The sequence below is a fragment of the Xiphias gladius genome, chromosome 1, assembly GCF_016859285.1.
Source record: "Xiphias gladius isolate SHS-SW01 ecotype Sanya breed wild chromosome 1, ASM1685928v1, whole genome shotgun sequence".
NCBI classification, from domain to species: Eukaryota; Metazoa; Chordata; class Actinopteri; order Istiophoriformes; family Xiphiidae; genus Xiphias; species Xiphias gladius.
This window is the reverse complement of record NC_053400.1, coordinates 8,571,234-8,594,415: the sequence shown is the minus strand read 5'-3', so window position 1 is coordinate 8,594,415 and position 23,182 is coordinate 8,571,234. Positions and strand designations below refer to the sequence as shown.

At 40.7% G+C, this 23,182-nt stretch overlaps 1 protein-coding gene across 2 annotated transcripts in view; it reads right to left on the bottom strand.

Annotated features, from left to right (window-relative positions):
• The window catches only part of LOC120795959 (AT-rich interactive domain-containing protein 3B-like), a 48,697-nt gene that overhangs the window by 18,452 nt on the left and 7,063 nt on the right, over positions 1–23,182 (bottom strand). For both annotated transcript variants that reach the window (XM_040138280.1, XM_040138286.1), the window contains exons 3-4: positions 7,770–7,844; positions 6,953–7,025 (exon numbers count right to left, since the gene is read on the bottom strand). In XM_040138280.1, the coding sequence (XP_039994214.1) occupies positions 6,953–7,025; positions 7,770–7,844 (148 nt within the window). The remainder of the gene's footprint in view (positions 1–6,952; positions 7,026–7,769; positions 7,845–23,182) is intronic.

Here is a 23,182-nt window from a genome sequence, read left to right as displayed (position 1 = left end):
TAATGTATTTCATACCATCCATCACAGTCAGGTGGGGGGGTGGGGGCAGGAAACATTGCTTTAAGAGCACACACAGGACACAGATGGAGAAGCAAGACACGCAGATATGCAAAGATAGCACAAGTTTGGGAAATTTGTTGCTCACAGGAGAGCTTCATGTGGGAACAGCTGAACAAAGTCCCAACAAAATAATAATAATACAATAATTTTGAGTGGAAAAAATATCGCACATGACAGATTACTTAGAAATTATTTAAAGGAAAGTGAATTTCACATTAATTTATATTTTGTGGGAAAACAAATTTGGAAGAACGTGTAAAAAATGGACCTTGATTTCTAAAAACGTTTAATCCTATCTTAACATATACGTGTCATCTAAATCTAGGTTGAATGAATCAAATTAATACCAAAGGTGTGTCCATTATACCTATCTACTGCCTTTATAATCAATAAAAACAATATTACTTTTTACCTTAGTCTATTTTCCTCCTACAATTTTTATTATGCATCATGTAGAATTCAGTTTCTTTACATCTTCTCCTTGTCAGGCCTTTCATGCAGGAATATTTTCTATTTTTTTCCTTCAAAATAAATACATTTTTCCCTCATTAGGTTGTTTTCACATTATGCCTTTTAAAAAGTTTCTCGATCATAATGGCGTTCTATGTTTTTTGCTTGAGTTTCAACCATATACACTTTTTGTGATTTGTAATGCCCTCTTCATAAAACAGCTTGTGTTTTAACTGTCTGATCCCTTCACACCTCTTCTGATGCATCTTTTGGACCATGCACATTTCCCAGTATCTGGATGAGTATCGGCTTGCCCAATTTGTTTTGCGCAGTATTTGCAAATGTATTCCATTGAAGACTAAACGAGATGCATGGATGAACTGAGCAGCCAGTGTTATTTTTACCCTGACCGTTGACCTCGCTGGGAAGCATGGATCTGCTTGAGGCCTGCACTTGTTGTCGTCTCTGCTCAGTTACTTATGAGCATGGTGATTAAGAATCTCCCAGCTCTGCAGCTTAGAGACTCAAATCCCTGTACAGTATGGTCGTAATTAAAGATGGACAGCAGAGTGGCAATCCAGGTTTGTGGAACAGCCTGGCCAAATCACAGAGGAAATAACAAGGAAGTGGTGTGGATTGGAGGTTTGGATGAAGAGACAGAGAGAGGAAGAGACACAAAGCGTAGTCTTGGTTGGTAAAAAACAAACAAAAACTAAAAGAGTCTCTCAAGATTTTAATCTGAAGTTCCATAACACACCAGTACACACAAAAACATCAGGAAAAATACTATTTCCTTTTGTTTTGCAGGCAGAGAAGAGCATAAGCATCATGGATGTGCTCGCTCTCCAAAGGCTGGGCTGTAATTTACCAGGCGACGGGTGGAGTTTACCAAAGGCAAAGATAATCTCAGCCCTCACACATATCAACATGGTAACCATAAAATCTTTGATCATGAATGCAGTGGAGGATGTGTCCACTAAGAACAGTTAGAGTCTGCCTTGAGCAATGATTAGAAAGCAGTGGTTGGAATCCCTGTATCATTTGGGTTCTGAGCTGTTCCTGAGAAAAGGGGCCCTTTGCTACCATTTCTAACTTTCTTATATGTTTGCCCGATTATCTTTCTGTCTGGTTTGTGAGCTTGGTCAGCTTCAGCCCACTGACAAAGTGCTTTCAAAGGGAAATGAAAGAGCACGGCCTTGTTTCTACACAAGCTGGTAGATGCCTCCCTTAACCTCACCTCAGTCACCCTGGCACCCCATCTGCCCTTGTCTCCTACTGTGGTTTCCATGTCAGCCCTCTTCATCCTTCGTCCTCTCTTTTCTCCCTTTTCACACATACAGACACACGACTGTCACTCCCTTGTCTGCTGTCCATCAGCACTGCCCTATCAAAAAGGTTGGCCCCCACTTATTTGGAGATCATTAATCATCCCGTGTAGGACAGGAGGCCCCTTAATCCAGCCCCTCCTCCCCCTGGCCTCACCAAGCAGGCCACAGCATGGCTCTCCGCCCCTATCCTCCATGGTGTTATCAAGTTTCAGTGGTTGTAACTGTAGCACAATAAACAGAGGGGGAAGGAGAATGGAATGGAGGCAAAGAAGGAAGAAAGGGATGGAGACAGAAATAAAGAAAGACAAGAGAGGACAAAATGTAACTTCCCAAATACACTGTATTGGTGCTTTCTATGTAAAACACGCTTCCCGGGTCTTAAAAACTACATCATTTTGAGAATTGCATCTGTAATGAGTCAGATAATAGAAACTAGTTGAAATAAGTTTATCACTCAATTGCAGACAAAACTGTTATATTTGTCGTGGAATAGTTGATCCCAAATGAAAATCATTTCACCTGCAATCCAACACTATCTAAAAATGGACAAATGTTGCTCACAATACCCAGTGTTTTTGTTGTTAAACCAACCAGGTGCTGCCATTTTCCAGAAGTTGTGGGGTGTTAACTAAAGGAAAATGAGGCCATATCAAAGAGCAGGAGAATGTTCCTATTGTAGTGTGGTGTTTGTACAGAGGGCCCGCCTGTTACGAGGGCCAGTGTGAGGCTGACCGGGGGAGTAATATAATGCATACATGGATCCCCCAGAGCCCATTCATGTTGTAATTGGTGTGGACAGAGCTCTAGGTCTCAGGGTTACAGTTAGGGAACTTCCTCCAATATCCTGCTGGGAGGCCACTCTTCCCACACCACAAATACAACAAAAAATATCCAGCTTAACCTGGGCGACAAACTCTTGCTTTCCTTACAATGTGAGGGGAAAAAACTGGCAGATGTATGAACTTTCTTTATTTGTTTTTTACTGCCAATCATGTTTTTCAGATAAGAGTGGTCCTTCTCATCTTGTCTGTAGTAAACTAAAAATGGCAGTGTTTATTTCCTTACGTTAATAAAAGGAAAATTAGTATTTAAGGGCCAGTATGACATTTAATTATTGACTTGCTCAATTTTGACTGTAGACAAAAACAAAATCCACAAATGCTCATTTGCTACATGGCCCCTGAAAACATTACTGGCAGCCTCAGTGAAGCTTAACAGGAGCAAACAGCAGAGCCACTGACAGTAGGTTTAGCTGAAGAGATAAGGAAAAATAAGACGTCTTTATCATCATCATCATTACCATCTTCCCTTCCTTCCCTCCAACTTCTTCCTCTAATTCTACACATCTTTCTACAGCCCCATCAAGACCACTACAACTTAATGACACAGACAAGTCCGGCTTATCACTTTATTACTATTACAAGACCTAAATCTAGTGCATAAGGATTTCCCCCTAAAATAACTCTAAAGCAGCGATATCACACCATGTGGTCCCGCTTAAGCTGAATCAACACTTCCAATTAAGAGTGTCACACTGGGATGGATCTAGCCTTTGCCGACCGCCACGTGTGAGGAGCACGAGGAGCTAAAACACTTGTCTTTACCTCCTGTTCTACTCCCTCCCTTCTTGACTGGTGATTTCAGTGAACAGAAGTCTCTCTCTCTGCCTCTGTCCATCACAGCCTGTGGCCATTAATCATCTCAAGTGGACAGCGCTGACAGGCAGTTGGCTGCATCACTCTTTTATTTTCTTCCTCTTTTTTTTTTTTGTCTTTATTGCACACCCGTAGCTCCCACAGCCTCACTTACTGCTCCCCCTTCGATTACCGCTTCAAAATACCCCCTCCGGTCCCAAACCCCCCATCCCAAATGAGAAAGTGGCTGGGTGTCAAGCCAAAACAAACAATCACCCATCTGCTTAATCGAAATCTTTGAGGTGGTTAATGGCGTCAAGCCAGCGTCAAAGCTTTTTCTCTCCCAGTGGGGGTGAAACGGCAAAACCTGTAATGGATATGATGGACAGTAATGTCGACAAAACTCACGAAGGCTAATATCCTCCACCTACCCTCTTCCAACATAAGCAGCCCTACTGCCTTTATATTTACATGCCAGGCCATTAGCTGATGTTTTTATCTGCAGCAAATGAGAGGAGGTTCTCCAGTTGAACGAGGCTGAGCTCATCCTCTAAAATTACAAGCAACAAATAGTACAGGTCAATGGTGAAAACGAAAGGGGCGCGGCAATTGATCTAGCAAAAATTACTGTGACCCTCCAATTATCTTATATGACAGAGGAGTAGTCAGCAAAGACATAAGAGCCAAGGAGGTAAAGGTAGAGAGGGTTTAAATGTGAGTCTTCCGCCTTTTCTGTGTTGCAGGGCCCATCAATGGGCCCCTTTTACGCACAGAAAGGATTTAGGACAGCTGCTAAAATTCCTCAACCATTAACACACACACACACACACACACACACACACACACACACACACACACACACACACACACACACACACACACACACACACACACACACACACACACACACACACACACACACACACACACACACACAAGTGCCTGTTTTGAAGCACAGAGGCAGGAAATGGGAATCCCTCGTAAGTTTTCCTTCCGTTGTTGCTTTCCTCTCAAGGTTTGGAGGCCCCACACCAAGGTGGGAAAAGCACTTAACCATTTGTCTCTCTCCGTCCAGAGATTCCACTGCATTTCACTTAACCTCACAATCTACTTCACAACACGAGGTACTATTTTTAAGCACTCTGTTTGTGAGGTCAGTCAGTGAAGAGGGGTAGATTTCCCATAACACCAGCTTTTTTTCCCCCTTTTAGATATCCCACGTAATAATGACATTAAATTAAAAAGGCACATCTATGAAGCGAAATGGAAGGAGGAGTAAACGCACAGTAATTAGAGGGTGCCATCAAGAAGAGCTAAGGCAAGGCTTGCTCTTCATCTCAAATACTATTTGCACTAAAAGCAAAAAGGGAATCCAGGCAAGCAATTTGTTCCCTGTGATTAAGACTACAGTTTGAGAGCGAGCAGAGGTCAGTCAAGTGCCTCTTGTCTGAAAGGAGGGGTGAAGAAATAACTCTAGAGTAGCTGAAATTAGATGTGTATCCTACCCACCTGTACAATGGTTGCATCAGGTCTCTAATGTCGATAGCAATGTCATGGTCATATCCTGCATCCCTATTTGAAGTACCATGGCTGCTTACATTTCACCTTTCCAGTTATAATTGTGAGAATGTCTTTGTTTTCCTGGTGCCCATTAACTTTCCAAAAAAAAAAAACACTCAAATAAAAACTACTATCATTACTACTTGTCTCGACTTTTCTATTATAGATGAGCACTCTGGAGACGCAGATATATTCTTTACAACTGTTGTTAGGCACTAACGCTTGCACTCCCTCACTACTGATCACATGTACTGATGATGATACAGGAACTTGTGCCGTGCAAGCCGATCCCAGTTCCACTCACTGTAGGTCACCCTGGAAATGTAATTCAGCTAAACAAGTTAAACAATATGTAAACGACAAGATTTCTAATTTTCAAATTCAAATTGTTACCAGTGAATCACTGTTTTGTTTTCTTTGCTTTAAGTTGGGAAAGTTTTACAAAATAATTTGTCTTTTTTGTTTTTGAGTTTTTAAATATCAATGACATAATTCATTTCACATTTATGTTGTTTAAAATGCAACATTTACGCGATAAAAAAGACAGGCTCATTTATAATATTCACTTAAAAGTGTATGTATTTTTTACTGTCTTAAGTACATGCAAATTCAATGAATATAATGTGATGTTGTACACTGTAATCATCCAGTTAACACTTGTCAGGTGGCATTATAGTCAGTTTGATGGATTTCTCTGTCTGACCAGTGTGAGTAAAAGGTCAGCTGACCACTCCCAGCGTCTGCCACTGGACAGAGATGCTAACAGGGCCCTGACAGATCCTGTCCCTCCCTCTCTCTGACTTGGCTTAATTCATCACCCGCCAAACAAGGCTGCCGGGTGCTAAGATCAGACCAAACACTGTGAAGCTGCTGCTCTCGTGAATGTGAGCTCGCCAACTTATGCACACGGTACCCACACATGCATGTCGAGGCACATGGATCCATCTACACAAATGTATGCACCACACCATCATCATCCGTCACAGTCTGACAAAACAAATTGTGCTTCACTTACACATACACATAGACCATATCACCCATCATAGACTATGACAAAACATAACGAAGTATGAACCACACAGACACACACACACTCACAGACCATCGTCACCCATCATAGCTTACCAAAACATAATGTAAAGTATGCACCACTGTAATAACATTGTGATACACCTTGGGAGGTACTGCTGTAGCTATGTAACTTGCTTGGCAACAGATTTGTCTGATAAAAGCCTAAGTCCATTAGCTCCCCTGGCCAGAGGGGTTTTGCAGGCAGTGTCAATACAGCACACGGTCAGTTGAGCCTCCCCGGCTGTTGGCCAACTAAATAGGTAAGGCCACTGTAAGATCCTCTTGGCTCTGATACTGCAGAACCACAGGATCAACAGAGGCAGATCTCACCTGCTGACCCTTTAAGGCCTTTACCCTGGTGAGGGGAATTAGTAAAGGATTTCTTAGCCAGTGAGAGTTACAGCATGTTTTTTGAGTTGATCAGTGACATGGCACACATGACAACCATGGAGTGAGCAGAGACATTTGGAAGACCAAAGCCACAAAGCAATTTGTACTTTTATCCTTGCTCAGTTTACATGGGTTCTAACAACTGTAGGACCAAATAACCCATTTGCGCTGTAGACCTAACACCAATCAACCTATAGTGAAATTCCAGATGCCCTGTAAAAACAGCAACCCCTCCTCAAACTGAGACAGGAAATGACTCTTAAAAAATGGACGTCATGCGGTATTTGCTTTTTCCACATAAGTAGAGGGTGAGAAATTGAGTCGAATCGATGTCACGTCTGTGGCAACTGTTATAGACTCACACAGCAATTCATAATGCAAAAGTTTTCCTGTAGGATTTAAAACACCCAACATGCTCTGAGAGTTAATATGATGTGGATTTCTTGAAAGCACTCTTACCTCTTTTCTGCATGAAGGTGAAGAGGTCATCCAAAAACTCCTTCCTTTTGGGGTCACTGTCCAGCTCATACAACTGAAAGAGAAAACATTAACTCATTACAGCCATGATTCACCATTCGGCCCATTCGGCATGTTAAATTTTCCCTGGAATCGGAGCCGTCTGGCTGTTCAGCCTAATGAATTGTGAAGTTTCTCTCTGTTTATCTGCTTTTGCCCTCTACAACATAGCACTTGCTGACGATTCCAGTGCAAAGCAAAGAAAAAACTCTCAATTGCAATTTGTTTTATGAGACATATTCTCTATTTTTACTGTTTAATCAGATTCAGTTGCATGAAAATGGTTGGCTAGTCTGTTTTGTTTGTCTCTGCAACATTCTTTGCAGGAGAAATACTGACTAGTTCTTTCCTCTCACACACGCACAGATCATACACCCATCAGCCACGACATTAAAACCAGTTACCTGTTTTAATGTTGTGGCTGGTTGGCATACATGCATATTTAGGGCCAGCTGACTGTTGGCTGTTATCACTGTGGTGTGCTCAAGTGCAATTTCTAACAGAAGAGGTGAGGCAAAAGGAGGTGATTCATCCGTCAGTCTTTGTCAGTGCTAGTTCTTTGAAGTTGGCTTGGAGTTTCAGGCCTATGAAGATATATTTAGAGCTCTGCATGTTGAGATGTTTCAGAAGGTTAACCTATTTACAATTTCCATTACTTTGATTTTCATAAAAATGAATGTTATGTAATTGGTGCAAAGGTGTCTTTTTTGGTTGTTTCAGGACGGGAGCCATCCTGTGATCACATTTTCCAATTGCTCACCTTAGCAAAGTCTCTGGAGGCCTCTCCTCTCCCTCTGCTACTGTCAGCCTCATCCGCCCAGCCTGCATTCCCGTTCTACAACAGACAAGAGAGACAACACAGATAAAGTCAGTAAACAAACAGAAAGTGGTTACAAACACGTACAGAGAGGATCCAGTCTGTAATGGCCTCATCTCATTACCTATGAGTCTTTGAAAAGTAATGCAGTTGTCTATTATTTCTTAGATATTTTTTAACATTTCACCTTTATTTGATCTTTACAGTAGCGATAAAGACAGGAAACATGGATTAAGAGAAAGAAGAGTATGACATGCAACATGTCCCCAGCCGGAACTGACTGGAGGACGCTGCCTGGTTCCACTACTACTTTAGTTTCAAATTTATAATTCTTAAGACTAAATTTTGATCCCCTACGTTTTTTCTAAAATATGTTCATCTGATTTTCATTTGCAAAGATCCCATAAGATTGACACTGACTGTAGGTCAGAAACTTCACGTTGGACTGAAAAAAATGACTTGACTCTATGCTAGTTACCACAAATGCCAACATTCTGCAGTGCAAACACATGAAAACTAATATATACTCAAACCCCAAGAATGCATTTTTCCAGGGGTTGGAGGAGTAACCTCTGGAGTTATTGTGCCCCTGAGCTCCTGTGTCCCCCTCCCCCTTCATTCTCAAACATCTCCATTTGACCTAAACCATCTGCATCTGGGCCTGCCCTACCCCCACCCATGTCTTCCGACCCAGCTGGATACAAGGGCCCCCCATCCTTCAATCTTAGCGCAGCTGTGATGGGTGGCCAAGTTCATGGAGTGTAGCTGGCTGTCAGGAGGGGCCAGGGGAGGGTGGGCTGGTCAGTAGCCCAAGTGCGCACACACATGAGTAAAAGCTGATCGTTGCTGTGTGTATGTTTGTGAGTGCAGGGAGGGGGGCAATGGCCCCACAAGACGGGAAGGAAGGAAAATAGGGGCAGAAAGGGGTGCACGGTATGTGCCGACCAGGAATGTCTCCTAAAGACAAAACCTATAAAAGCATCAGGAATCAAAACAAGATCCGTTTGGCGGGGGATGTTAATGGCTGCAGCCATGGGTCTAGTTTCAACCAGGAGCCCATTGGTCAGTGGCAATTACATGGCCTGAAACGAGAGCCAGAAGGGCAAAGGTTGTCAGGCCCTTGAGAGCAAGTCATTTTCACCCTCTCACTCTCTCTACGTGTAATGGTTGTCAACATTCATACTCCCTGAACAAATACTCATCAGCCATCAACTTGGAAACCTACTGCAAATGGTATGTTTGAAGGTAAAGAGTTACATGCATGAGGACTACTGTTACAGAATGAGATATCTGCTATTTAGAACAATCAAGACCCTTGTTCACAAAATACTCCAAAATACTAATACATTTCAAGCATGGAAAATATTATTAATATATTAATATTTAAAGTCCAATGTTCACATTTTTACATACCAGTAAACTGCAATCCTCTAGAAAAGTGAGAGTTGTATCTATTTCCAAAGAAGAAATTATTTTATCACATTGGCTTCTAAAGCTGATATCTTGTGTTGAAAATTAATCTACATACACAGCTCCTTATCATAAATACATTTTGCTTTCATCTTACATTATCTATAGTATGTCATAGAGATTACAACAGGATCACCATATGAAGGTAAATATACAGTATGGTAAGTTTGGAGGCCTTATAGACCTTTGCACACAATTTGACCACCTATGTTAACCTTTAACCATTATAAATGATTATAGCAGCAGATAATTTAGATTGCAGCCATGTATAACCTCACATGCTTGCTCTTGCATGAGAAAAAACTTTGCATTCGGCACCTTTCAAAAGCGCTGGATGTTGCCCATTCAATGGCGCAGACTTCGAAACTGTGGAATCTTAGACAGTAACCAAACAAGGAGCCACAGAGCTACATGGGAAACACCATCATTCTGCTTGTTAGCAAGTTAATATGCTTTGCTAATCTTCCACCAAAGTGTAATTCTACTTCTGTGTTCAGAATATCAATACCAGTTCTCAACAACAGTTAGATAAACCTTTGTGTGAACGTTTCGGCTGATAAAACCCTAAAATCCATCCATTAGCTATACCGCTTGGCCTTTTGAGATCGCAGGAACCGTAAAATCAAACCCTCAAATTCATTTAACTAAAATATTATTTATAAATTTAAAAATATTTTCAACAATGGGGTGACTTGTGTGTGTCCACACACAGATTAACTGAGTTCTCTTTCATTTAGCAGATGCTCTTATCCAAGTATATGATTACGAACCTTCCAACACTAGAATTAACTCCCAGTTCACTAGAATCAGATGTAACTTCAAAAGAACAGGCAGTAGGTGCTGGGTTACTGGCCTTGGATTTCTTAGGGGAACACAAATGTATTTATACACAAACCACATGCACACCTATATATACACACACACACACACACACACCTACACGCATGCACGCACGCACGCACGCACGCACGCACACACACGCAGACACAGACACACAGACACAGACACACTCACACCTCCCTGAGGGGCACTCTGTATTATGGGAGCGCAGGGGTCAAGGTGTTCCTGACATCAACAGAGAACAAAGGTCTAAAGTGAAGGAAGACTGTCCAGTCAGTGCCAGACCTTGGCTTCCTGCTTTAGATACATTTTCTAAGGCGCCTTTAATAGATTATATGTGTCCTATTGTCAAACTAATGAAATAACCACAGATTTTACAGATCTAGATGAATGCTGTAATCTGAAATTTTTTACTCTCACTGATTATGTTTAGTGTACGTAGAATTCATTTTGACAGTTGCCATAGTTTTCTTAAATCTTTAATCCTTGCTGAGCATAAAAAATAATCCTAAATTCTGAAATTACTTTAAGGACTGGTGGTTGTAGACAGAGGAGGGAGATGAAGCAAATAATTAATAATGTGATAAATATCAATTTATTATCTTGATATCCATAAGATGGAAAATATACTAAAATAGTGAAAATCACATAGTAAAATGTTAAAAGTGCATTAGTTTCACTGAATCAAATTGTTTTGGGGTTTTTTTATTTCATTTTTTTTGCTTTATTTATTTTTGATATAAAACTTTTGGACACTAAACCAATGGGACTGTTGGGACAACTGCCAATGATTCCCTGTCACTGGATCTGGGAGTGTACATTTTGCTGTCACTTGTCATAAGGCAAATAAGTTCAACTGCATCTATAGAAAACCTGTCTGCTTGTCTAGTTGGTTTCAAGAAAAGCACAGTAATTGGAACATGGAAGCCGTTAACTATGAATAGACATGTTGGCTCTTGAATTGGGACCTTGGTCAGCTGAGGAATGTTAACACTATGTTGTTTTTGTCAAGTTAGAGTGGATACTGATGTTTTGGGACCACTCCTTATGATCAGTCACCTCAGCCCCTTCATCACATCCAGCACTCCACCCAGAAATGACATCTTTAAAAAAAGAAATTCCCACACCCTACTCACATTCATGACAGAAACATACAAGGCTTTGCTTGCCCGATGTAAGTCATTATTAAATGATATGAAATGACTGGCGTGTGCCTCTTTATATTTACGTTTGTTTTTTAAGTGCCTTTGTTTCTGCAGTTTCGATTTTAGTTGTTTTTTTTTTTTTACATTATAAAGCAGTCTTAAAGCCAGACACCTGAGAGTTTATGTGTGTAACTTACAATTTCAATTAGGTCAAATGAAATGATAATATTCAAATAAAGCATTAAATATGTCTGTGAGTCTATGCATGTGCATGTGCATGTGCATGTGTGTTTGTGTGCGATCTGGGAGGAGGATGAATCGAAGTCTTCAAATATTTAAGCAGCCCGTGTTTCCTCTCTGTGTCTCTCTCTCATAATGTTAGCAGGTTTACAGGCCAGGCGGTGGGCGGCCTAATCCCATTATGGCCATACGTGACTGACTGGCACAGTGCCAAATCAGGGATAAGAATAAGGTAGATAACCACAAGTGAGTTGTAGCTGGTCAATGCCAGGGCAAGGGGAGGGTGGAGGGGGGGAGTTCTCTCTATGGAAATGCTGTTGATTGGGGGTCCATCCAAAGGTCCACTGATGTTCATGTGGGTTGCCTAGGTTGTCATCACCAAACATGCATATTTAGTATTATTCTGTAGATTTTGTAAAAATGGTAAACATTATAATTCTAGTGCTGACATTATATGAATTTGTGCAGTTCTTAGCTAAATCATCTCCCATCACTTTTTTTTTTTTTTTTTTTTAAAGATGGGCAGCACTTGGCAACACCATCTCTCTCTGTTGGTCTTCACACTAAAATGCTAAATTTTGTGTGCACCAGTTTTGAAAAGGACAACTTTCCGTCTGCAACAAGTTGACATTCTTTACATAACCCTGTATCGGACAAACCTCGCAAAACACCCCTACTTGAATCTTGATGCATAGCCTGGGGGTACTTCTACGCAGCCATTACAGAAAGATGTCTGGAGTAGAGCCACCATTTTAGTGAGGCCAGGCATGCCGGAACAAGAAGGGTTAATGGCTGCTGCTTGGGGAGTGGGGGATGGATGGCATTGATTGTTCAGGATGTTGACAGCACTTCTCCAATTTGATAGTGGAGCTGTTATTAGATGAAGAGGCTTGTTCTCAATAAAAGCGTCATGTGATTTGCCCTCAGTCTTCCAGTAGGAGGTTACAGAAATATTCATTGTGTAAGACTCACTTTGGCAATCATCTCAAGATAATAAAAGCAGGACAAAAACTGGATCAAGTGATTTTCCACAGTTGCCTTGAAACAGGTCAGAAGCAAATTGTAGGTAGAGTTGAACTTATGTGAAGTAGGTCATTTTCATACTATACATAACAGACTTATGGGATGGCAGAAAAACAAACAAACAAACAAACCCAATAGCTCATCTGAAATGTGGACTGAAATGTAGCCTTTCAGTGTAATCATGCAGACTAAACAAGGCCTAAAGAAGAGAGGGTTGTCTCTCTGCCAAATTGGAGCCCTGTTAGCCCTCAGCCATACGCCCAACCCCTGTGTTCCCACTTCGAGCTACTGTAATGGCTTTCTGTGTCCCACCCTACACAGCTCCACACTACAGACCAAGTCCCCTGGGTCACAGCCATTGAACAGGAGGCTCAAATCAATAGCCCTGGATATGCAAACACAGGGAAGTCCCCAGCCCCCTCCGGACGCAATCTCACAGTACACATCAATACTCATCATCCTCAGTCATCTACCGCCACGCCAGGGAAACTGAGAGAGGACAGGATCATAGCTCCCAGGGTGACCTAACCCCTTCACCTCTAATAAGGCACCCTAACTTTGTTAACACAGTGAAGGTTTCCATCGGAAACCCTAATCAACCTGCAAAAATAAATACATACATTAATAAATATATATATATATATATATATATATAGAATTATATTTATAAAAAATACAAACTACAACTACACTACAAAAAACAAAACAAAAAAGAATGCAAACAGCCACACCGATCCTAAATGAAAATAAAACACATGCACATACAAGCAAAATCCCTATAGCAACCCCAGGCAGTAAATCAAAGGTAACAAAACAAAACAGACATAAGAGGGAGGGTGACTTTAGTGAAATTCACCAACATTCCTGTACACCAGTAACAGGACCTCACAATAACAGGAGAGCCCCTCTCATCCCACAAGTACTCTTAACATCTCATTCCCGCACTAATCTTTTTTAGCCAAATTGCTGCCTGTCAAAACAGTTCAGCGAGGGAAATCTTTTAAACAGACACAGCGGCAATAATATAATCATAATCAAGGCTTCTGGCAGAAATCTGGATCGCAGCCAACAATAGTGATAAATGGCAAGTAATCATAAAAGAGGCTAAATGCTTGCTTAGTAATTAAAATATTTCTTATTTTGTACATCTGACTAAAAAGGCCAATAAAACTACTCAGGGGTCAGGTTCCTCATTTTCTTAAATGTACTGTAGTGACCTAAGATAGATATAAAGATAGTTTTATAGGTATTTGCTTTTTCCATCTGTTTGCTAAGAGAACTGGATCTGTGACTAAAGCAGATAGTAAGTTAGTACAGTAGTAAGCCTGTTTCCTAATCTACTAGACAGCCAGAGCCCTGATGCCTTTGGTTTAATTCCATCTGCGAAGTCGCCTTCATGCTTTCAAAGAAAGCGAATCTGCTTCCTCTCAGCATGCCTGTAAAAACGAGCATTGTGGGGGGCAGCAATCTCTAATCCAAATCAAATAATTGGGGCCTTGATCCCTCTGCGGGACTCCAGGAATCATTTATAGGGCCTCTTGCCAAGGGGAGGGGCTGATGGGTGAGGGGCGGGTGTGTTGGAATTGGGCTGAGCGGATGGCGTCCTTTATCTGCTAACTACTGTAAAGGATCTCATGGTGAGCTGGCCATAAGCTACCGCCAACAAAGGCTCTGGCTAATCGTGATTCCATGTGCGACGAGATGGAAGTAAATCTCACTGCCACTCTGGAACATATGGTAGAGGTTGTACTTACAAACAGATCGACTAGAGATTCTCTGCTCTCATTAAGAATTATTATGGAGCATAAAAAAGGTCACATATCATATGAGAGCAGGTCAGCATCAGAGAACAAGACCCAGGGGCATGCCTCTGAATGTCCGGTCATGTTTGTTGCTGGAAGAGGTTTCTGGCTTTTGGGGGAACAGACAAAGTGGCGAGGACAAGGGGCTAAACGTCCAGGGGCAGAACATGTTGCTACCTGCCCCAGCTTCAGCGGTGGTGCACTTCTAAACAGGCCACTGAAAAACAGGCCTCCAGGCATGACCACCCCTCCCTCCATTAATCACTCCAATTACAAAGCTGAAAAAGAGAAACAGAGGAAAAATGAGAGGAGGTGGGGTTACAGGTAAAAAAAATACGGAATGAAAATAGGCAGGCCTGCAGAAGAACAACTAACTCATACAATAACCAACACACTTTTTCATCTCATCCAATTTCACACCCAGAGAGAGATAGAGACCACATTGTAACCAACAAGAAAGACCTACAGTATGTCTGAAAGAAAGGGGTGGATCTGCATATTTAGTCCCTGGGTAAACATGTCTGTTGGTGACCAGCAAGTCTGGTTTGCCATATAAACTGACTGCATTTGTTCAGCTCCAGCCCTTTCACCAAGACACCACATTCCACAGGCAGAGGCCCCATCCCCCATTACACTAGCTGGCCCCTTTCGCTCACACAAATGCAACGTTTATAGGCTGGTGTGGCCAGAAGTTCACACTCACTGGTTCAAAGACCCTTTCACAGGCAGAGCAAACATTTTAGTGAATCACATCTGTGCCACCACATACAGTACCCCATAAGTTAACCCTTTCCCATAGTGGTTAAGGCCCACAAGAAACTAGGCATCAGAGACCAGATTTTCCAACTAAACTATGCCCAGACCTGCATGGGCCCCCTGTGGTGGCCCCTCACAGATAATTTGATTTGAAGGTATTAGTTTTGCTCTGTGAAGTGTACAGTGACAGATATTAAATTGCCTGCAATATGCAATGCACTTATCAATCTCACAAAGACACAATATCATATTCTCAAAGCGCATGAAGGCTACAAGAATTGTAAAAAAAAACAAAAAAACAAAACCAAAGCCCCCCTCATTTTGGGTCCCATTGTAATCAACGGCACTTTGATCAAAGAGGCTATACTGCTGCATTCAGGTCAAAGCAGCTATTAGCTGTTTCTTCTGGGTTAAAAGCTTTGGCTAAAAATACCTTGCATATCTCACATCTTTCAAAGAGCAAGCATCCACTTCACCCCCATGCTAATGGCAGCTGGAGACATCACACTGGGCTGATAGGCTGTTATATACATTCTCATTATGCTGACAGTGCCAGGAACTCGATACATTCACAATCAACAAAAAACCTTAAATGCTATTAAGACACATCACATCTAATTACATATGAAATGACAGGGGTCACAACGCCTGCAGTCAGATGGGTAAATGACTTCTTTGTCTAGTGTATGGCAGAGGGGCAGAAAAGTATTGGGGGGGGGCTAGAAAGCAGTCCCATTATTCTCAGGGTTTTCTCCATCAGACAAGTTAGTGTTATGACTATCTCTCTGAATCGGCAGTATCAAATGTTCAAACCATAAGCGCAATTCACAGCTTTCTGTAGAGTTTAATCGATAGGGAGCGATTTTTCTGTCCAGCTCCAGAGGTATCTGTTTCCTCTCAGCTAGCGTTAAGTGTGCAGGGGCATTCCACCTCTGACAGGCCAGTACCCCCCAGGGACCCGAGCTGGGATGGTGCAGCCCGTCATGCATCTGGAGCTCATCTCCAGGGGCCTGACAAGCTACTACATCTCTACTGGATACTCAAAAAATAGCAGATTCTCAAAACTTGGAAAAGAACAACCAAACTCATGATTAGTGTGGAAATGATTGAACTAAAATATAGGAACTTCAAAATTCCACTGTCATTACTGTGGAAGTTATGCAATCATTATGATAGCATTATCAGCCATCAGCTATCATTATCACCGGTTTAAAATGTTAGCCAAGGTGTGCAGTAGTACCTTAGAACTTCTATTTTCATTCATCATTATTAGAACACAATTTTTGTAACTGAACACTGAAATGCATGCAACCGGAAAAGTCATTATTATGTACCACGGTAACATGGATGATAAATGAATCACATCAGAAGCTAACAGCAGCTAATTAGCAGCATAAATAAGCTCTGTCCATTGTTGCAAAAGAAAAACTGCAAAAAGTATGGGCATTCGATATTTGCAACCTAGTGATGAATAGTGTGTTAAGCTCCCTTATGCTCTAGTAGTAGATATCACTGTCAGTAATAGTCTTCAGCCACGTGAGCTTCACCTAGCAGGCAACTTTAAACAAAGCAACAAACATTTTATAAGCAGAAAAAAGTATTACCTTACAAATGTCTTTATCAGGAAGAAACTAAAATGAGCTGATCGTTTATTTAAAGAATATGAGCATGGTCAGGGGTGAATCGTGTGACCTACTAAAAATAAGTTTTTTATTGGGTGTTTTTTGTTGGTGGATCAGTTTTAAATACTGCAGGGGAGCAAAAACAGATCAAGTTACATAACCAACAAGTCCCCTTGCTGCAAAGGATGGTTTAATGAGAAATTATATATGGCAGGCAAATTATTATACTCAAATTAGTTATAGATATTGTTGACAGCCGCATGATACAGAACGCCATTAAATGCTTGCTTTTTTTCTACTCTATGTTGAAGTTCAGTCCATAAACAGAAATAACAGAAGTGCAGTATATATGATAGAATAGTTAAAACTGATGATTCTCATGGGGAAACTGGGTTGTTGAAGCAGTAGGGAGTATGATAACAGATCAAACAGGCTTTATTGAATGTAATACAATAACAATAACAATAGTTAAACCAATAAATGCAAAGACACACTACGTTTCCAATGAAAGATTTTCAGGTAAGCAGATATTTGCAGAGTACAACGTTCACATTCATTCATGATAATATAAAGTTAATTCAGCTCTAACTGTATATGCTATTATTGTTTCAAATACGCACCGGAAAGTTTTTCAACTATCCTATACAAGAAAATGTATTTGGTGAACTAGTTTTCCTTAACATATTTATAAGTATGTTCATTCATGTAAAATGCACATGCATTAGGGTGCTTCCAAAGTATGAGTGATCAACCAAGAACACTGCCTCCAAATGCATTAGATCTTGTTCCAATTTTGTGATATCAACCGTTTAGTAATTGTTGCTAACACTTTTGAACCACATGATCTGATCACACATCCTCCCAATGCTGAAAACGTGGAGCTTCTACAGGTTTTCAAATCACATTTATTTAGGGCAGGAAAACCTGAGATGTCTTTGTTTGACCAGATGGCTGGCTAATCAAGGCCGGCTCCGCTGGGGGTTGGGGCATCCCAAATCTGCCACAAACATTATTGAACCATGTTCCACATTAATATGCTGATGTTTGTCAGAAAAGAGTGATCTAGTGATCTGATACACATTATGTAAATTTAAGAATCACACTCAGTACCTGTTAAAAACTGACACCTGCACATAGACAGTGGCTTTTTCTGCAATATGATATTTTTGTTGCCAAATAATTAAGTGCAAAGGAAAAAATTCTACACTTTCATTGAACTGAAGGATACCAAACAATGGAGTAACGGTTCTGACAACCTTAAAAAGCTACAATGTATAGTTCTTCTAATAACCTACATTCAGTGTAGTCCCTGCTGCTAATTTTCTCTGCCACTCTTTAATCATTTACTAATGTGGCTTTTGAAATTATCGACTGCAGTTGCCATGGTCCATAGTACTATTCACAGTGTGATTGTCTATTAACCAGATCAGCTACAGGTCAGAACCTGATGTGTGTTTTTTTTGTCATCTGAAAAGAATTCAATGATTCAATACCAGCCTTTCAATCCAATACAGGGGGTGAATCCAACAATAGTTGTGCTGGTGACACACACACACTTCTTTTTTTGTGTTTGTTTGTATATATGTGTATAGATATATATTTTATAATGCTGAATACATAAACTGATAATGGGAATTAATGGCACAGTACAGTGTATTTCTTTCTTTTTCATAAAAACATACAACAGCATACTAGAATGAATCAAGGCCCATTGAAATATGACAAAATGATCAGCTGTGGATTTGTTTAGCTTGGTTAATTTATTTATTTTATGTGCAGTACTGTAGATATACCAACACATATAAACACATATTAAGAAATGTTCAGTCAGTCTAAGTCTGAGCACTTGATCTGCAAAAGAAGATGTATCCAAAAAGAACAATTCATTGTAATATCTCATTATTTTTCAGCTTAACTCTGCTGTCCCCTAATGTGTCTAAATGAATCACTATTACTAAAATGACTTTGCTCAGGCTAGCAGGAATAAGCGTTGTGTTTTTTCCAATATAAATCCGTCTGTAAACCAGCTGCCATTGGCTTTAACAGACACACTACTTACTTTTGGTTTCTTGTAATGATTGTGATTCGGGAAGTGAGCAGCTTTGGCAGACATACAGCCCTGAATTTAGAATGTAAATGTTGGAAGCTGAGCTGTGAACACATTGCTTTTAGTGTAATGTGATGTTTCCTGGGCAGCAGCCAGGAGCTTTTTTTTCCCCCGTCTTCCTCCTCTGCTGCAAGCTCCCTATTACAAGCACATGATTACGCTCAGCTCGTGTTTGAAGACTTGGCAGACAAACAACCTGGCCACATGCTACTATAAACTACATGGGATTTTGGCAGGCAGTGCAATGAGTGTGCAGACTGAAAAGCAGGCAGGCCATAGTAAAAGGATAGCCTCCTGCACCTCTTTTACCTCCTTCTCCTCTGCATGGCCTTGTGCCAGGTCCCAGGCAGCTGCTCTGTTTACCCCAGGGGCCTTGACACAATGGCCCAGTTAGCACCTACAGGCCCCTGACGCCAGCCTGGAGCTCAGCCAAAGCAGTTGCAGAAGACAGCCAAGAAAGCCACTAACAATAGGCAACTCTCACTCTTCACCTCCACATCTCCTCACTCCCACTCCCACTTCTAAAAGTAGCAAAGCAAAGGCCAGAACCCAGTGAGACAATATCTTACCCTAAAATTGCATTTTGCTAGTTTGAGAAGGCTGTGGCTACAACACATACACTCTCATAAACTAAAATAGGTCCACAAAATGTTATCTCCACCTATAATGAAATTCCAAAAACAAAATTAAACCAGCTACTTCTCCCTGGTCTTCCTCATATAAGTATGCATTACAGCCATCATTTGGTAATGAGGGACAGATTCTGCCAGACACCTCCTTGTGTTAACAGGTCAAATGCCTATTTCACTATACTATGCAACTAAAAGTTTATAACCTCCTCCAAAAGGCATAATTAACGTTATTGAATTAACATCTTAAAAAACATTATAAACAGGTTTAGCAAAAAAGTAAAAATCTTTTAGTTTCAGTATCAAAATGCAGGCATCGTAATGACATTAGGATCGAAAGATATTAAATGATACCAAGCTCAAATCAACGGTGATGACAGTATCAGAATACCTTTAATGAATATAGTATATGTTTCTTTGAGAAATAATATAAGAGCATGGTTACACATCACCTCATACACTTCATGATGGAATACTCAGCCTAAGTGTGTTTATACATTTTGAATGCATGAAAATCTCTTTAAATACCAAATACAATACAGAGAATAAATCATGTGAGCAGTGGTGCAACAGACCAACACAATGAAAACACAGTAAGCAAGAGATCATATATGGTACAAGCACAACAGGACCTCACATCATATGCCAAGGGTCGCTACAACACGCAGTGTGAACAGTAGTCACAGTACAGTACACATGTATATAATACATGTGTACTGTATATATCACTATATGCAGTCAGCCTACATAAAACTCAATGACAGTTTGCTCGACAGTGTCGTATGACCTTGGCTTCATTTCCTTGCAGCTGCCAGCGTTGGTGGATGTCTTTGTTTCATTTGACTATTCCCCTTTGTCTGTTTGCCTTCATTAAAGAGCAGGTGTTGAGATATGCTGAGTTGGGAGCGGTTGTAAAGGAGGAATGGAACCACCCCATGCTGCGGGGAGGGGGGATTGTGGTTTCACTACCAACTGATCAAATTACAGCAGGCATCAGTAGCTCATTTTCCATTAGAAGCAAATCCTCCCGGGTCGATTTGGGAAAAAAGTGTGACAACTCTAATGGACGTGCACATTTGCATTTAAATGTGAGAACTTTTGCCTTTCAATTCAATTAAATGGAGAGGAGCATTGTGGCCCTCAGTGATAATGCGCATGAGGGGTCATCCAAAAAGTCATTTGCATGATGTTGCAGGAGCGATTACTTCAGCTGTAACGCAGACACCTCTCACACAATGGCAAGAAAACCATGTGCTCTTAACAGGTACACTTGGCAAAGCAAAATGAAATGGTTCTGTTGAAAGGAGCACCACATACTTCTTCCTCCCGTGAAGACATTTCTGTCAATCGGGGGACAGGCGCATGTGGGATCTGAACAGGAGTATGGAACACTCAGGCTAAAAGGGGCACAACTTTGCACCAACATGTCCATCATGCAAATCCCTAGGCCATATAGATAACAAAACCAAAAAGGAAATTAGCATTTCACCTACTACATTTTCTATCTCTCTGAAGGAGGTACAGACACATGAAACAGGGAAAGTCCAACTATGACAGAATTATAATTGCCATTTCTAAATGAATACAATTAAGACGAGTGAAAATTTTAATTTGATATCTGAGACATGCTTGATAAGTAACATCAACTTGAAAAGGCATGATGCCATACAGACCGTGTTTAGTGGAAAATATACAGCTCTTATGTGATGTGGTACAAATACTTGGTAACACAAATTGATAGATATTTTCAAACCACAGGACCACAGAGCTCTATTTGAAGAAGAAGTTGAAGAAGTCTGGCTTTTGTATTCTCCATCTAGGATGTTTGTGTGGTTTATATTTCACCAACATTACCAGTGTGGAGTGAAAATGTAACTGTTAGTGTAAACCATTCTTCACTTGGATGTAGAACAAGCGTAGGATCCTCTCAAGGATGCAGGACCATGAAACCATGACAGACTAGACACTGCCAATTAGTGTTGTGTTTGACCAGGCCATGATGTGGCAGAGGTGGAGGGACAGGGCCCACAACGAGAAGCCTCCTCCCGTCTACCAGTAGCAGATGTGCCCTTTGGGACTCAGACAAAAAAAAAAAAAAAAAAAGTGTCTCTGCCTGCACCAGCGGGCCCTCCCATCCAGCTCCTCCCATTCAGGTCCTTTGTCTTTTTTCTTTTACAGCCCCTGCGACACTGAGTGAAATAAATTGAAAGATCACCAATCAGGGTCTTGACTACAACACGGACATGCACCCACCCACCCCCATCAAACCCCCTGTTTCTTGCCGGGAGCCCCCGGTGGGAATGTTCACTGTTTGAAGAGTTAACTCTTTAATTCCGTCTGGAATGTTTCCTCTGGGTGGGGCAGTGTAGTGTGTTGAGCCAGACCACTAACCCCTTTTGCACAGCATCTCCTCCTCCCTCTGCCTACATCTCCCTACTAAATTCAATACCTCTATTTCTGGGTAGGAGAAATCTTCCACACTTGGCTGTTAAGAGTAGGTCAGCACAACATGAAGCTTTTTCTATACCATGATGATTGAACTTAAAATGAATCTGAAACTGCCATTTGCATGTGAAAAATTTCCCACTCACACTGACATTTTAGTGTTGTTTAACAAACGTTAATATACGAAAAACCATAGAAAATTATTAAAATCTCATCTGAACAAGTTCAGGTCACTTGAACCAGTGGTGCACATGACAAAAAGTAGTGAGCTTTGCCACACTACAATTTGACACTGGAGATTTTAAGTTGTATCCACTTCAAAAACCCTAAGCATGAAAAGATTAATATTAAACTTTATATTAAATGTTTTCAAATGAGTGTATTGTAATTTGGTAGTCACCATAAACAGCTCAAAGGCTAGGCTGTTTGGATAAATATTGTAATAATGAATTTTATGGTTTGAAGAACCTAATTGTATTACTTCACTTTTAACCGAAATTTCACGTGGCTATTTTTAAATACAATGGACAATTTTAATTAAGTTAAATGTTCCCATATTGTCTATTCCCCAACTCTACTGGAAACTCCAAGTGCAAAATATAATTATGCATTGCTAATTGTGCAGTTGTAAGCCCTTATTTGTTTGCATCCTGACACAAATTCAACCACAGCCATAACAACCTTGGCTACATTAAGCACAGAGTAGCATCAATCAGAAAAATGCCATTAAAAAAGGGCAATCCAGAGCTAAAAGCCCAGTCGCCTACATCCAAACCAACCAGCCGAGGTCTGCTGTTAATGAGGTAAAGCAAGGTTCACTCAGCACTGATCTACAAACATAAAGTGAAAAATCTCAGAGGAACACACCATATAAATGAATTTGTAAACACTATACCTCACATCGGTCTGTTAAAGATGCTGGACTAACAAAACACACCTCAGGAAATGAGTGTTTTTAGAGTTGAGCATTTAATAGGAGGTATTGCCAATGTAAACTATTTTCTAACATAAAGTGCGTTTATTTCTTGTTAAGTCTAAAAATTTACCAGACAGATGACTTAAAAACACATTGCATCTTTTACATTAAAATAAAGTGCCCTGTGACACGAACCTGAATGCATTTAAACATAAACAATAAGCAGTGCAAGAACACATATTTATTAAGAAGTTCTTATGGTTGTGGCATAAAAACAAGAATAGAGAAAGAAATGTTGAGGGAAATTACACCCAAGTGAGGTAAGAATACAACTAGAATCAGACACCTTACCCAGCCTAAT